The sequence below is a fragment of the Furipterus horrens genome, unplaced genomic scaffold (assembly GCF_987537825.1).
Source record: "Furipterus horrens unplaced genomic scaffold, mFurHor1.1.pri manual_scaffold_2, whole genome shotgun sequence".
Taxonomy (NCBI): Eukaryota; Metazoa; Chordata; class Mammalia; order Chiroptera; family Furipteridae; genus Furipterus; species Furipterus horrens.
In genome coordinates, this window is record NW_028327172.1 from 138,387,717 (window position 1) to 138,403,243 (window position 15,527).

Consider the following 15,527-nt stretch of genomic DNA (forward strand, 5'->3'; position numbering starts at 1 on the left):
AACAGTCAATCAGTACAGAATGAAGAAATAAGAATTCAAAAAAATGAGGAGAGAATAAGAAAACTCTGGGACATCTCCAAAAGTACCAACATCTGAATTATAGGGATGCAAGAAGGAGAAGAGGAAGAACAAGAAATTGAAAACTTATGTGAAAAAATAATGAAAGAAACTTCCCTAATCTGGGAAAGGAAATAGACATATATGTCCAGGAAGCACGAAGTGTCCCAAACAAGTTGGACCCAAAGAGAACCACACAAAGACACATCATAAAGATTAAAGATAGAGAGAGAACCTTAAAAGCAGCAAGGGAAAAGCAGAGAGTTACCTATAAAGGAGCTCCTATAAGACTCAGTGGATTTCTCAAAAGAAATTTTTCAGGTAAGAAGGGACTGGCAAGAAATATTCAACGTAATGAAAAGCAAGGACCTACAACAAAGATTACTCTATCCAGCAAAGCTGTCATTTAGAATGAAGGGCAGATAAAGTGCTTCTCAGACCAAGTAAAGCTAAAGGAGTTCATCATCACCAAGCCATTATTACATGAAATGTTAAAGGGACTTATTTAAGAAAAAGAAGATCAAAACTATGAACATTAAAATGGCAACAAACTCACAACTATCAACAACCGAATCTAAAAACAAAAACAAAACAAACTAAGCAAACAACTAGTACAAGAACAGAATCTTAGGTATCAGCTGGGAGGGGGAAGGAGGAGAATAGGGGAAACGGTGCAGAGATTAAGAAGCATAATTGGTAGGTACAAAATAGACAGGGGGATGTTAAGAATAGTAAGGGAAATAGGGAAGCTGAAGAACTTACATGCGTGACCCATGGACATGAACTAAGGTGGGGGGGGGGTTGCTGGAGGGAAGGGGGTACTGGGCAGAGGGGGACAAGAGAGAGAGAGAAAAAAAAGGACAACTGTAATAGCACAATCAATAAAATACACTAAAAAAGAAAGAAAATGTGTGTTTCTCCCTTCCATTTTCCATTTTTTGAGCACAATGTCCTAGGTGTGCCCAGCTTTAGACATCTGAGACTCAGAGTTGCACAGAGATGTACAAAACGTTGGCTAGCCTTCAGGAGCAACAGAAGAACATCTGAAGGAAGCCTCCAGGGGAAGAGGACCTTCCCCAAGGACACTTTGAGGACAACAGAAAACTACAGAAGTCAACTTCAATAACAATGAGAAACCAATTGTGGTTCTTTCTAGATGTGTTGTATTCATACAGGAGGGATGTTGTATTAAAGGCTGCTCATATGAGAAGGATGGCCACTACCTCCTGCTTAAGCTCCCGGAGGGGTAGGGAAATGAAATGAGGATCCTGGAAGAAATGAAAATGCCTGGAAGATGAGATCTACTCTTATGAGTAGCATAGAGCACCCAAAATAAAATACATGTATAAAGCCTCATTACTAACCACGGTAGTTTAAACTATATTCAATTCCAATGATATTCCGGTGTTTGTCAGAGGTTCTCAACCAGTCAAGTACCCAAGAATACTGTCTTTCCCCAACAGGAAATCAATAGCAGTAGACAGCAGGAACCCAGCCTGCTCCACCCAAACTTCACCAGAAAAACTCCATTCTCATATGTTTTACATTGGCTTCTACATGCGGTTTTGATTGATGAGTATCCTACTCCTTTAAATTTTCCACTAAATGTTTAAAAACCATTGTGTATAATGCTCCCTAGAGTACAGAACCTTAGGCCAAGAAAGAGAATTACCTGCCCAAGAGTCAAAGAGAGCCTGCACCTGGGCCCCCAGCGATTCCACGCCCCCGCGCGCCCCACCCCTTCCCTCCCACTCGCCCCAAACCGTGTAGTTGGCACAGGCACCTGGCCCGTACGTAACTTGTCCTCGCGCCCCACCCCCTCCCCTTTAGGCCTGCTGGAGGGCGTCCACGCGCCCCCGGTCCAATGCCTTTGGCGTAGGCACCTAAACGCGCAGCACGTCCGCGTGCCACCCGCCTCCCTCGCGCCTCCCCACGGCTGGCGCAGGCACCTCCGTCAGAGCTTGCCCATGCACCCCTAGCTTGTCCACGCACCCCTACCCCCTGCCCCGCCGTTGGTGCTCCCCTGGACGCCCGAACGCATCTGCTCGCCCCCGGCCCGTCCCGTGCTGCCTTTGGCGCCGGTATGTGTGGAACCCTGGGCACAGGTGCCGCGCGGGCACAAGCACTGGGGGACGTGGTGCTGGGGAAGGCTACGTTGAGCTTCAGGACCTGAGCCTGGTGATGACGACGAAAGGTGAGTAAACGCAGCTGCAGCGGTTAGGGGCGGAGCAGCGGAGCGCCAGAAGGCAGCAGCGGGGAGGGGAGTCGGTGCCCTCGTACTTGCTCCAGTGCGGCTCGTGCTGGCCCAGGGTGGCTTTGCTGGCAAAGTTCCTGGGCCACATCCACGTGCAGGAGCTGCACCAGATGCTGCTGAGAAAGACAGGCACGCCCCTACCCAGGCTGCGCAAAGATTGAAGACTGAGGCGCAGCGCCGCTCCTGGCGTTCGAGGGTGGGCAGCGCAGGCACACCCCAGGCGCGGACCAAGTTGGTCTTGCATCTCCCCTGGAGCCTGGAGGACACCTTCAGCATCCCCGCGGAGACCTCCTCCCGCCGCCACGCTGAGCCCCCGACCCCACGTTTCCCCCAGGCCCAGCCCTGGAGTTCAACAGTTTGATAACTCATTCCATATCCGTCCTAGTTAAGGAACATTCCTCTTCATCACCAGCAGAACAGAGGTACAAAGTTCGTGAAAAATAACACAGCTGCCACCACCACTGCTTTGCAGTTCGCCTACATGCCTTCACTGCGAATACCCGCTCAGCTGTGGGGGCTCCAACCTCTCACGGAGTTCTATAACTCCTGTTCTCTACTCGAGGCTGACAAGCATCTGGATGTGCGATTGCCTGGAGCGGTTTCTTGTTTTCTTTCTCTTATAAGCAAGAAATTCAGGCCAGTAAGCAGAGGTTAGCAGAAACAAAGTTTCGCCTGAGCAGGTTTGATTTAAAGTAGAAGAAACGCTATTCAAACAAGCACTAAATAATAAATCTGAGTAAAGTAGTCATTTGGACACAAGTGCGGAGGGAAGAGTCCTGGAGAGATTCAGAGGGTGGCGGTTAGTGCCACCTCTGCCCAGAGCATGCCTGGGAGCCCAGGGGGTCCTCACAGTCCCACCCTGGGGACCAGGCCCAGAGCGCTGGGGAGAAAGGTCTCAGCTTAGAAAGACAGGCATAACCACATGGAGACAGAAGGCAATGCTGGTGACTGTTCAGGTTCATCTGTATGCACTTAGGCACACAAGTTTATTGTTATTAGTAATAATAGGCAACTTATTGTATAAAACAGAGTTTAGCCATTTCTGTGTTCAAAGGGAGGAAAAGTTGGCAAGAGTAAACACAGACTTGTTTTGCTAGGTGGATTGGAGTCCTCAAAACCCCCAGTTTGCCGATGCATTAGGAGGGCTCATGGCTTTGATTTATTACAGGGAAAGCACAAGGCAACATTTGCAAAGGCTCCAGGGGAAAAGTCAGGGAGTATCAGGCACCAGCTTCCAATGTCCCCTCTCAGAGGAATCACAGGGGAGCACTTAACTCCCCAGCATGGACTTCTGGGACAAGTGAGAGACTGCCAGCAGACTCAGTGCCCTGAGATTCCGTTGGGTTCCTGTGCTGTGGGCATCCCTACCTGGCACACAGCCAAGTTCCAGACCCCAGAAGGAAAGCCTGTGTTCAACACAAACCACATTGTTTGTACAAACCATGTAGGCAGTAGGAACTTCCCAGAAATCTAAATTTCTAGGTGCCAGCCTGGCCAGCCTCTGGGCAGGCCTTCATGAGGACAGGGCTGCTAGCTTCCCTGCATCCTGGGTCTCATGTTTGGCCTGGTTCTCTTAAGAATCTTGGAGAAGGAGGAGGTTAAAACTGATATTTAAGTCATTTTATTTGTTGATTTAATTTGTGTTATTTTTCTCTGTAGAATCAAAAAGTGGTTAATTTTTCTTACAACTGAGTTTTTCTAACATAAAATTAATTAATTTAGTCATTTATTGAGCACCATATGCCATCTACTATTGTAGGCTCAGGAAATACAGCTGGAGCAAGACAGATACTCAGCTTTGAAGCCCCAGTGTTGAGCTGAGACAGGTTATTTCTTTTTAAAGAGATATATTAAAGCAGCTAGCCAGCTAGATACCTTTAAATATGTGATGCACACACACCTCACTGAACTCACCAGAGTGAGAAAGGACATTTTTCCTACTGACATTATTCAATAAATGTTTTTTGTTTTGTTTTGTTTTGTTTTTTAAGAAGAAGGAGAAAGAGAAACCCCTATTCTCAACACTGTAGGCCCTTCTTAGAACTTGTCTCTTAAAATGCCCTGAGATTTGGGACTGTAATCACAGTGGACATTTGCGGCCAAAACTGACCTGTTCAATAAGCATCAACTTTCCGGATGGTATGGCAAACTAACACCCTTATTTTACTTTTTCCAGAACATCATATCAAATAGATTAACATTCTCATCTCACTTGACCCACTGGGCAGGAAGAAACCTACATGCTGTGAGAAGAGAGAAGATGGGAGAAGAGTTCAGAAGTCATGGAAAGAAAAAGGTGGAAGGGGCTCTGGACAGTTTACTAAACTGTGAGTATCAGCAGCATCGAATGCCCCACTTCCTAAAAAATCTGGATTATAATTTTCTGAAGTTGGGAATGAAGGTTATTCCACATCAAATCAAGTATAGTAATTCTTAGCATTTTTGTTCACATATGCCTTTGAGAATATGATGATCATGGTAGACTGGTCCCAGGAAAAAGGTATCTATTACTTATAGACAAAATCCTGTTCTATATGAACCACTAGTTATAATATTCAAGCTAGAGCACTATTATTAACAATACACACATACAATGTAATCCTGATCACTTAACTGTCATAAAATCTTATATCTAACCTAGTTCCATTCTGTAATTTAAGCCTCTCTCCACTGTTTCTGTCCTGTTTGCTTAAGAAAAGATTATTACAGACCTGCTTGTATACGTTTTTCATATATGCTTGCAAAGAGCTATGAAATTTTATCATGATTATTCCTGAAGTTTAAACTTTTCTAATCTTTCCTTACAGAGTGTGGTATAGAGTGCTAGTTTTCAAAAACCATCTCTCTCTTCTGTGTTGGTTACTCAGCTATATTACATTTTTTGAGCCTCTCTTGCAGCTAGGTGTGGCCACATGACTAAGCTTTAAGCCAGTAATGTGTAAGCACAGTGCTCTGTGGATATTCTGAAAAAGCTCCCTCTTTTTATTCCGCCCTGTTGCCTGGAATAAAGATGCAGTAGCTGGAGATCAATAGCCATTCTGAGCCATGAATTTGAAGTGTGAAGGGCAACACTGTGTATTGACCCTTCTATTAGAAATAAATTTCATGAGACTAGGCACTTTGTTTATCTTTGCCAAAGCAATATCCCCAGCACTTAAAAATTTGTATGGCATATGTTAAGGGCTCAGGGAGAATATGGGAAAAATCAAGGAATAAATGAGTTTACTGATCAAAAAGTTTCCCAGGGGAGATTCAGCCATCAGTAGCAAATGCAAGGTCTTCATTTCTATTACAAAATCAAACTCTTACTTAATTCAAATCACATTACTCCTGTTAGCTTCCCTTTGGTTTCCCAGACTTGCAATGGTTATAGAAGGACAGGAACTTTTCTTACTGCTCTCCAATGTTCTCTTCAAACAAAATATTCTCAAATCTGTTTTCCTAATAATTCTTCTCCATATATATAAACATATTGCTTAGCAGGTCTAAAATTCTTTAATATTCAAGGTCATGCATTTCTATTTGTTGTGTGTGTCTGTTGTTAAATGCAGCCACTATTTGGTAACTTAATCTTGGGCACTGTCTCAATCTACAAGAATCATTCAAAATGGTATGCCTAGGTCTTCAGACAATAATATTATCATGGAATGGAGTCACTAGGTCCTAAGTATTTAACTAGATGCTCCTTACTGAAACAGAACTTCATCGAATCCTTTCCTATTCCACGGTGGTCTCCCACATTTCAATATATTGCTAATTGTTGTCACCAAATCTTATATCTTTTAAACTATTAAATTAAGTAGTAATCATCCCTGCTCCCCTGATTTTTGAGGTGACCTTTCTCTCTTGCTATTCTTTTAATAAAAGAGAACACTCCTGCTGGTCCTTTTAGTACCCTGTGTGATTAAAGGGTTTGTAAACGTTCACACCTTTCTGCAATTACATGCCACTTTCTTAATTTTTTTCTTCACTTTTCTCCAAAAGTTGTTGCTGTTTCTTTTAATAATTTGGGAGAAATGATTAGCCTCCTCTTCTACTTTTGTGACATACCTATTAACAGTAGAGCGCCTTGGTTTTCATTCACATTTCTTTTCAATCTACCCACCTTTGAGGAAAGATATTATTTGCTTTTTGTCAGGCATTTTGAGCTTTTCTGAAGTGTACTCTTCTCTACACATTGTATCTCTTTCCCAGAGTAGCTTTCCAAATCAAAGCCTATTAAACAGAGAAAAACAGAGGTCATCAGATGAGCTCTTCCTAAGTCTCTCCTCCACCAGAAAAGTCTCTGTGACCACTCAGTCCTTTCTCCCCCCTTACTTTCCTGGCATCCTGAAACGAACCCATCCCTGCTCTGGGGGGCACCCACATCTGCCTCCTTGGGGGCCTTGCTCTGTCAGTCTCCCTTCTCCTCTAACTTCATCCTTTTGTAAATTCCTCCATTACCTTTACCCTTTAACATATAAAAACTCACATTCTTCATCGTAAAATAAAAAATGCTAGGAATGCATCTCCCATTAATTGCTACCGCATCCCTCTTCTCAGCCAAATGTTTGGGAAGACAAGCCGTCCGCTGTTGTCTCTGCTTCACTCACTGGCTGCCGTCCTGCAGGCAGGCTCACATCCCAGCCCACCAGCTGTCATAGCCCACGGCATCTGTAGCTTTCCTGCCCTCCCACAACACGTGACTGTGTTTAGGAAATTATGCACCGGGTGCCTATGGCCTGGCACTGGGTAGGTGCTGCTGTAACAGAAATGAAAGGCAGATGTCATCCCACCCTCGTGGGGCTCAACGGGTCAGGCATTCCTGGTAATACTCAGCTTTATTTACTCCCGCTGCTCACCTCTGCATGCTTCACTGAAATGCTACTAAATCTCCCTATTCTCCAAGTCTCCTTTTTCTCTTTGTTATTACACCTATCTTCACAAAGCAATCACTTCTGTACCCATGGCTTCAATTATTATAAATGCTCTAATGACAATATAATTTTAAATGTTTTGAGTTTTATTTTACATTGGATGCCTCATTTACTAAAACCATAGATTCCAAGCTGCTCCATGAAAGCAATCACAAAAAATATGATATTCTTAGCATGCCAACTTTAAAAATTTTCCCTAATTGCTTGTTTTTTGTTTGAGTTAGTGTGTGCTATTTTCGAAAATACAAGTTGGGATATCACAAAACGAACCTGGTCTTCGAGGCCCAGCTGTCATGTTACATTCACGAAGGGGGACAGTAATTTGATAGTCCCGAGGCAGTGACAACCCTACCCAGAGAGCCTTTTGGCCCTTCGTGACGCACGGCTGGACTCAAGGGCCCCGAAAACGGCAGTGCGGGGGCTGAAGGGAGAGTCCTCTGGGCAGCCTGCCCAACCACGGGTCGAAGCCGCTTCCCCTCACCACCTTCCTTCCAGGGACTGTGTGGCTGCGCGCTCGCAGAGGCTCGGTTGCCAGTAGCAACCACATAAGGGTCATTTGCAGCCAAGGCTGCTTCTGCCGCAACCGGTACAGCTGCCGCCTCCTACACCTTGGGGGTAGGGTGGAGCATTTACAGCTACGGGGGTGACTCTCCTAGACATCTTTCGCCCTCGCCCGAAAACTCACCCTTCAGAATCCTCAGCTCCACTCAAAAGCCAGGTCCCAGGGCTTGGTCCTGCCCCTCAGGCAGACAAGAGGAGCTCTGGGAGTGAGCTGAGAGCGCACACTGCAGAGCCCGTCCGCCACACCGAACCGGCACTCGAGCCCCTGACAGAGGGGCGCCTTGCTTAGTCGCCAAACCCCAGGTGCCCTCTTCTGCACCTTGAGCTGGAATTCTTTGTCGGTGGCCACTTTGTTAGAAAGCTTTTCTTGACATCAGAAATAAGGATGGTGGTAAAGAAAGAGGTCAACACCAGATGCCCACCCCCTTTCTAGTAATATCGACAAAAACAAAAGCTTATTATGGCTGTGTCTGCTCTCGGGAATGGTGGCTTTCCTCTGGGTTAGAGCCACAGGCAAAAGCTACTATCTTCTGTCTTTGCCATGAATATTCTGCATGAAATTCATAATGTAACACTCCTGTTATATCCATATACTTGTTATACAGAAGTGGATGGTTCATTTCATTAGATGAACCACAATACCCCTCAGCAGTGTGGACTGAGTCCTCTGATGCATAAAGAAAATGACTGACATTAACCCTTATGAGTTTTTCTGCCATTTCTATTTTCTGTGGTTGCAAGATACTGATTTATTTTTAATAGAACTTTTGTTAGTGTTTAAAATCGATTTTTATTGAAGAAAAATTTCCAAAGTATCTACCAAAGTCTTTTACTTAGTGAGTAGGATAACTCAGGAAATATGTGCATTGCTAAATTTCCTCACTCTTAATAAGTGTCCTGGCTTTAAATAGTCTTTAAGTTAGTTGAGTGTTTTTCGTTGATTGAGTTGAAATTTCATTCGTGCTGAAATTTCTAAGTTTAAAGCTCCCTAAGGACAAGCATCTGTTTTAGTTATCTTTGTATGCCCCAGAGTCCTTTTAACATAACAGCAAATACTTGAATTTCCAGAGCATTCCTGAAGTTCAACAACCCTCATTAGAAAAACAAAACCTTACTAATTACCACTATAAAACTTGGATATCTTTAATGAACTCAATGGAACATTTTCCAGGCTAGTGGCATTAATCAAATATCTGCATTCATTGTATTTTTACCCAACTATATTTCAAATGTTGTGGAATTGTACTAAAAATACCTGACAGATGTTTCCAGAATTCTAAGGAAAATGATAAATTGTAAATCAGAAGTTGTAACTTTGCAGTTTCCCCACCAAAAGTGTCTGAAAACTGGCTGAACAGCCATAAGTAAGATGAGATTTTAGTTACTTCCTTACTTTTATAGCGCACACACATGGAATTAATTACCTTACAGTTCAACAGGAACACTTATGGGGCTAGTATTGGATATTGCAAAATTACTAAGGCAATGCATCTTGAAATAGCCAAGTTTTTTTTTGTGACACCCGTTACATTTAAAAAAAAAATTGAATTTATTGGGCTGACACTGGTTCGCCAAACCATACAGGTTTCAAGTGTACAACTCAATAAACATCATCTGCACGCCGCATCGTAGCCCATCACACTACGCAAAGTGGTCTAGGGTCCAAGGAGCTGGCTGATGTAAGGTGGTGCACGATACCCACACCCCATTCTGGTCAGCGAGAGACTGAAGACTCCCCACCCTTGACTCCCAAGCAGGACTCTGAATCCCGAGGGCAGAATGTCAGCGGGAAGCAAGGCAGACGTGAGCAGCCACCCGTGAGCTTGTCTAGCTGCAGCAGCGCTTCGAGGCCTCGGTTCTCGGGTCCCGCCTCCGCCTGCTCCAGGCTCCCCCTTTCGTGTCGGGCGCTCCAGGGCAGCCCGCGCAGGGTGCGGTTCCTCTGCAGGCTTGCCCGTGAAAGCAAAGCGAAAGAACAGAGGCCTTCCTCATCTCTCCTCTCCGCACCCGCCCCCCACCGGTGTCCCACTGTGCTGAAGCCCGCGGGGCTGCGAGGAAGCTGGAGAGAGGGGCACCCACCGACCCACGCCCAAGCTCCCGGGGCCCTGGGAGGCCCCGCGGGCGGACGCCTCCTGGAGGAGCCTGCGCCGCTTTTCCGCACTCGCGCCCTGCGGCCACAGCCTCCCGCCTCGCTGCCAGTCCTCCCACCCGCGCCCCCTTTGCTGCCGATCCAGAGACTCGCCGTGGGGGCCTCGCTAGGTTGTAAGCCGATCGACAGCCTGACTCCATTGCCAACAGGCTCCTGGTGCCTCTTCCTCCTTAGAAGGTGCGCGGAGAGCACGGAGGTGCTCGTTGGGTTCTAGAAACTTCGGAACATAGGAAGAGGCTTGGAGGTCAGGGAGGTCGGGTTGGTTTACAGCCTTCCCGTCCTCTCCAGCCCCGGCAACCCTGCCAACACTGAACGCAGGGGTCTGCCAGGGCCAGTGCAGTGGAACCCAGGACTCCGCGCCCACGCTGCGCAGGGACACTTCTGTGTCCAGGTCTGCAGAGCTTTCGGCTGGGGGCTGGCATCGAGGCGGGATGCAGCGTCCTCCCAGATCCTTGCTCCTCTGCGGGGCGTAGTGGGCGTCACAGATTCTTTCCTTTCCTCTGTGGTCCTCCCATCTTTGTCTTGCGTGTCCTGTACTAATAAAAATGTGGGAAAGCAATAGTATGTACCTTCTCCGAGAGAAAGCCAACAACGCCAAGATTTTAAAGTGGTCGTGGGCCTGGGTGGTATTGAGAGGGAGCGGCTGACAGACTTTGGCCCGGCACTTATAGATTTCTATCTGGTTGTAGGAGGTTTAGGAACAATTTTTAAAGAACATCCATGTAAATCTAAGTCTTCATTAAGATGACATTCAACACACACTCACCCCAGTGGCAATATGATTTTTATGTATGTCCCGTTGTCTTAGAAAATGTTATGCTGTATTACAGACTTCTACATTAGAAGCATCAATTTTAAATATCAATCACTTTGTGCTATATGGTGCCTTTGGAGATTAATTATTCTTGTGTGTAACTTCCCTAACTACGGTCTACTTTGGGAGTGGGAAAAACTCTCTACATCCACTGAATTAGTGGAGAAGATACAGGTGTATCTTCAGAACTTTGGGGCCAGCTAAATCACTGTCACCTTAATATTTTATAGACCTTAACACTAAAAGAAACGCAAAAACTTTGAACTTTAAAATGGAAAGAGTTGACTTAAAAAGTCTCGAAAACAAAGAATGAGAAATAAGACACAAGCATAGAAATGTTAATCTTCCCCTCCTGGCCCGAAGTGTTTGAGAGTCTTCTGCCCAGCTGACAAATTTGATGGCAGAATTGGATGGTCTGCTGAGACCTAAATGTAAGATCCTGATGTTTTTCCCCCAAAAGAGTAGCAATGTAACATTTAAGATGTAACCTGTTTGCTTTCCTCATTATAGATAATATTTTGAATACATTAACTTGGTTATGGGGTTATGTTATGCCTTTATTTTTCATTAAAATATGTAAATATGGAGTTATTTCATTAATTTTAGGTTTGGTGTTGGCAAAATGATTACTGTATTCTCATAATTTGAATTACGTGCAGTTGCCAAATGAATGCCTATTTAAATGCTAACGATGTGTTTTAATTATTTAGGAGATTTCATACCTTGATACAACAGCTAATTATTCTTTAAAAACAAGCAGTATTTTCATTAATTAAGTGATGTTTTAGGTAGTCTCACCTTTTCACCTAGATTACCCTCCTCTTTGCTTCCACAGTGTGCTTAGAGCAGCAATTTTCAACTGGTGTGCCCTAGCAGGCATATTAGTGTGTCACAAGAATTTTTAAAACATGTAACACCTGACTATTTATTTAGGGGCACTGACCTCTTCCCTTAGATTGTCAAATTAAAAAAAAAAAAAAAAGACCGTCGTCTACAAATGATCCCCTGATGTATGCACAAAGATATTCATCATAGCATTACTCACAATATTTCATGTCTAGTGCTGTGGGCTGCTTCAGTGAGTTATGGAACAATCATTTGATGGAATATGATAAAGCCATTCAAAGAATACTGGCAAAGCAATTTTAAAACATGGGGAAAGCCTTATGTTGTAATATTAAGTGGATAAAGGCGGCCTGCGAATAGCATGCTTTAAAACCTGTCATTATACTAGCTAAAAAAGAAAAGACAACAGCCAGCATAATAGCCATCCAGTGTGAATGAATCAAAATTATACCTATATTTTGGTCAGAGTGGCAAAATATATATATATTTTTTGGTGTGCCACAGAATGTTAGTAATTAGTTTGTTTACGTGTGCCATGAGATAAAAAGGTTGAAAATCACTGGCTTAGAGCAATTACAGCCCTTAAAACAGGGCAGGCTGCTGAATATGTAACTAGGTGCTGAAGAAAAAATATATGTAGGTTAAAACTAAAATTTCCTCTAGGCATATGTAGAATATATTCCTATGATAATGGGATTTTCTGAATTTTCACGGCAGATTTTTGAAGAAAAACAACAGGATTTTTCAACTGGCTTTATACTGTCATCTTTTTGAGTCTCGTATTCATAAATAGAGGAATGCAAAGATGATTTTTAAGTTACATATGATTAACGCAGGCATGTGCCCTGACCAAGAATTTTACGGGCAATCTTTTGGTTCACAGGCTGGTCCTCAACCCACTGAGACACACCAGCCAGGGTTAACGTCTTTAATTTCAAAGCATCTGTTTCCTTAGAGAAATGTGGTGATCATTGTGAAACTTATGCCTTAGAGTTAAGTAAAGAGATTGTGGATATCATGGGCTTCTTCTGAACTGCAGAGCAAAAGACAGGAACCTGCCTTACTGAATACACATATTGCTCTCTCTCTGATTGCTGGTCCATTCCCCAACTTTTTGAGGCTCCACACAATATCAGGACATCATCAGAGTGCTCAAGTAAGAATGAGATCTCCAAGAACTAAGTTTGCTTGGTTCCTTCTATTGAAGAAGAGATATCCAGAGGTTTCCTATCTTGGCACTTACTCAGCAGTAGCTGTGGCTATCTATTCACTTGACACCTGGTGAAATTGTAGTTTCTGATGGAGAAACATTTTAAATTGACATCTGTGATTGAAACATTTGGTATACAGTGTTTAGAGAAGCTAGAAACCAGTAATAGACTAAGTACCTAATTTTTGTTATAAGAAACTCTGTAAAGACTTAAAGTTATATAAGCTAGGGACGTCTGGTTAATATAATTTGAATTAAGACTTTTTCCAGGTGAAGATATTCTTATTCTCTCTCTCTCTCTCTCCCTCTCTGTCTTTCTCCACCCTACCCCAAGCAACAAATGAAGCCTAAATTTAAAAGACAAACCGAAACGTTTAAAAATCACACAAAAGTAAGAAAACAGAAAAGCTAGTAGTAGGAAGAGAAAGTCGTGGGAGACAGGACATTTATCACGTAGTTTCCTCGTCTGCTTTTCTCCTTGAATATTTAGGACGGCTTACCAGTGCTTTCAATGCAATATAATTAAGTGTATGAACATCATTGACCCACCAGAAATATGAAAAACCGAAATGTCAGGTATATAAAAGCTGGACTAAAGGGGAGAACGTTTGAGTTGAAGGTTGCATTGACGACAATGTATTTACCAGATCATACAGTGTCACATGTGGCATTGTTTCCTTGTTTCCCTGCACTTGCGCGGAGTTTTCCCCGCGCGTGGTGCTCCTGGACGGACGAGTTGCACGCAGTCAGGCGGCAACGCGGGTCTGGGGTCCGTTTGCACAGAACCACTCCCCCGGGGACGCCCTACTCATCGGGGTAGCGACACCCGACGGGGCACGACTCCTGCAGCGGCTGGGCGCCTTTGGCACGTCGGGGGCGCCCCTGCAGGCGGAGTTCCCCCGGGGCTGGCCGTCTTCCCAAATGCGCCCCCACCCACCCCCGCGGCCGTGACGTCACTCCCCGGACTGTCCGTTGCAGCCAGACTGCCGCGTTCCGGTTCCGGTCGGTTGACCGGGAGGCGGGAGTACACAGACAGCGCCGGCTCCCGACCCAGGACGAGTGGCCGTCTCAGCAGCTGCGTCTGTTCGCCCACGAGCCTGCGGCGGGCGGGGAGCTGCGGGGGCGGCGCCATGAGTCAGAGGCAGGTGCTGCAAGGTAGGGGCTGGGCCGGCCGCCCCAACGGCTGGGGGCGGCGGGGGCAGGGCCGACAGGGCGGCCGGCCCCACCGTTTCTCTCCCCGCAGTGTTCGAGCGGTACCAGGAGGCCCGGACTCAGTTCGTGCAGATGGTGGCAGAGCTGGCGACCAGACCCCAAAACATCGAGACCCTGCAGAACGCGGGTGAGCCCTCGCCTGAACCCGCGCCGCCTCGGACCTGCGGGGCTGTGTCACCGGGTGCCTCGGCCTTGCTCAGCGCCTCGAGGCCTTGGTCACCCTGAGTCCCCGGCCCTCCCTCGCCCGTCACCCGTATCCCCGGCCAGTCGCCGCCCTGAGTCCCCGGTTCCCCGCCTCGACCCTCTCCTCACCCCGGCCTCCCATCCCACCTCCCTCCCCCGCGGCTGAGGTCTGGGGAGGAGAAGGGCGGGGACTGGAGCACGGCGTCTGTAAATTCCTCCAACTCACCGCGAAGACGCGTTCAGACTCTTGAGCGGGCCTTTGGGAGTGAGGCTGAGAGGGTGAAGCTTACTGACGGGTGTGAGAGAGGCCCAACGTCCCTATTTCCGTCTTTATCGCCACCAGGCAAATGTCAGGTTGAAAGTCAAAGCCAAAGTAATTGCCTGGAAGTTATCTTACGTGAGTGGGAATCTACCCTAATGAGACCCGTTTTATCCGGGTGCCGGTGCATGTCACCTTGCCTTTTTAAAAGGGGAACATGATTGACATTAAATTGAAATTTTGATACTGAAATATGGGACTATAGATAACACTTAAGATACAGAATAATATGTTTTAGTATAATAGTGGCAGGTTTTCTCTTCCCATAAGTGTACAATATAGAATATATTATGGAATTTAATCAGTTCAAACTATTAGGCTAAGTGATCACCAAAGTATAAGTGACTTAAGTATGACATTTTAAATAGCCACCTATAGTCTGGCTTATAAAGGGATAGGATACAAAAGGAATATAACAACATTTTAAAGTTATTGCCACCAGGATGACTAATATCTTGACAGGACACTAAGATTTTTCTTTTCCTGAGAAATTTATTTTAACATAGTTCATGTTTTCTAGATTCAAGCGCTTCTTTAGTTATTTTAAGTAGATAATGATATTCTAATGTATTTATTCCTCTAATTAAAAATAACCTATAACTTTTGTTACAAAACTTTTCTTAATAGTCGATTAAACATTCATATGGTTTATTCTTTTTTAAAATCACTCAGATATTAAAATGCTTTTGAATGAGCCACTATATGTATTATCAATTATATATTCTGATCAAGCTTTCTTTTTCAGTCATGTGACTAACTTTGATAAACCCCTGGAGGCTTGAGGGAGGAGTTGTATTTATGGTTAGACTGGCCTCAGAGCTTTAGCAGACCTTTCAGTTTCCTGTGGCTTCTAGGGAAAAGCTTTATCAAACCAGAAATTCATTTAAAGCACCCAGAGAAAAGTGTGTAATCATTGGGAGTTGAGATCCAAGGGAGTAAGTACTTCAGAGGGTTGTTGGACTAAGAGCCTGCCAGGATTGGGGAAGGTGCAGAGGCAACCTCATCAGAG

At 45.0% G+C, this 15,527-nt stretch overlaps 1 protein-coding gene across 1 annotated transcript in view; it reads left to right on the forward strand.

The window, feature by feature from the left end:
• Positions 1–14,034: 14,034 nt before the first annotated feature.
• LOC150019571 (sperm-associated antigen 6) overlaps positions 14,035–15,527 on the forward strand; it is a 37,656-nt gene continuing 36,163 nt past the window's right edge. The window contains exon 1 of the mRNA XM_090268006.1: positions 14,035–14,143. Coding sequence (XP_090124132.1) covers positions 14,089–14,143 — 55 coding nt within the window. The 5' untranslated portion in view covers positions 14,035–14,088. The remainder of the gene's footprint in view (positions 14,144–15,527) is intronic.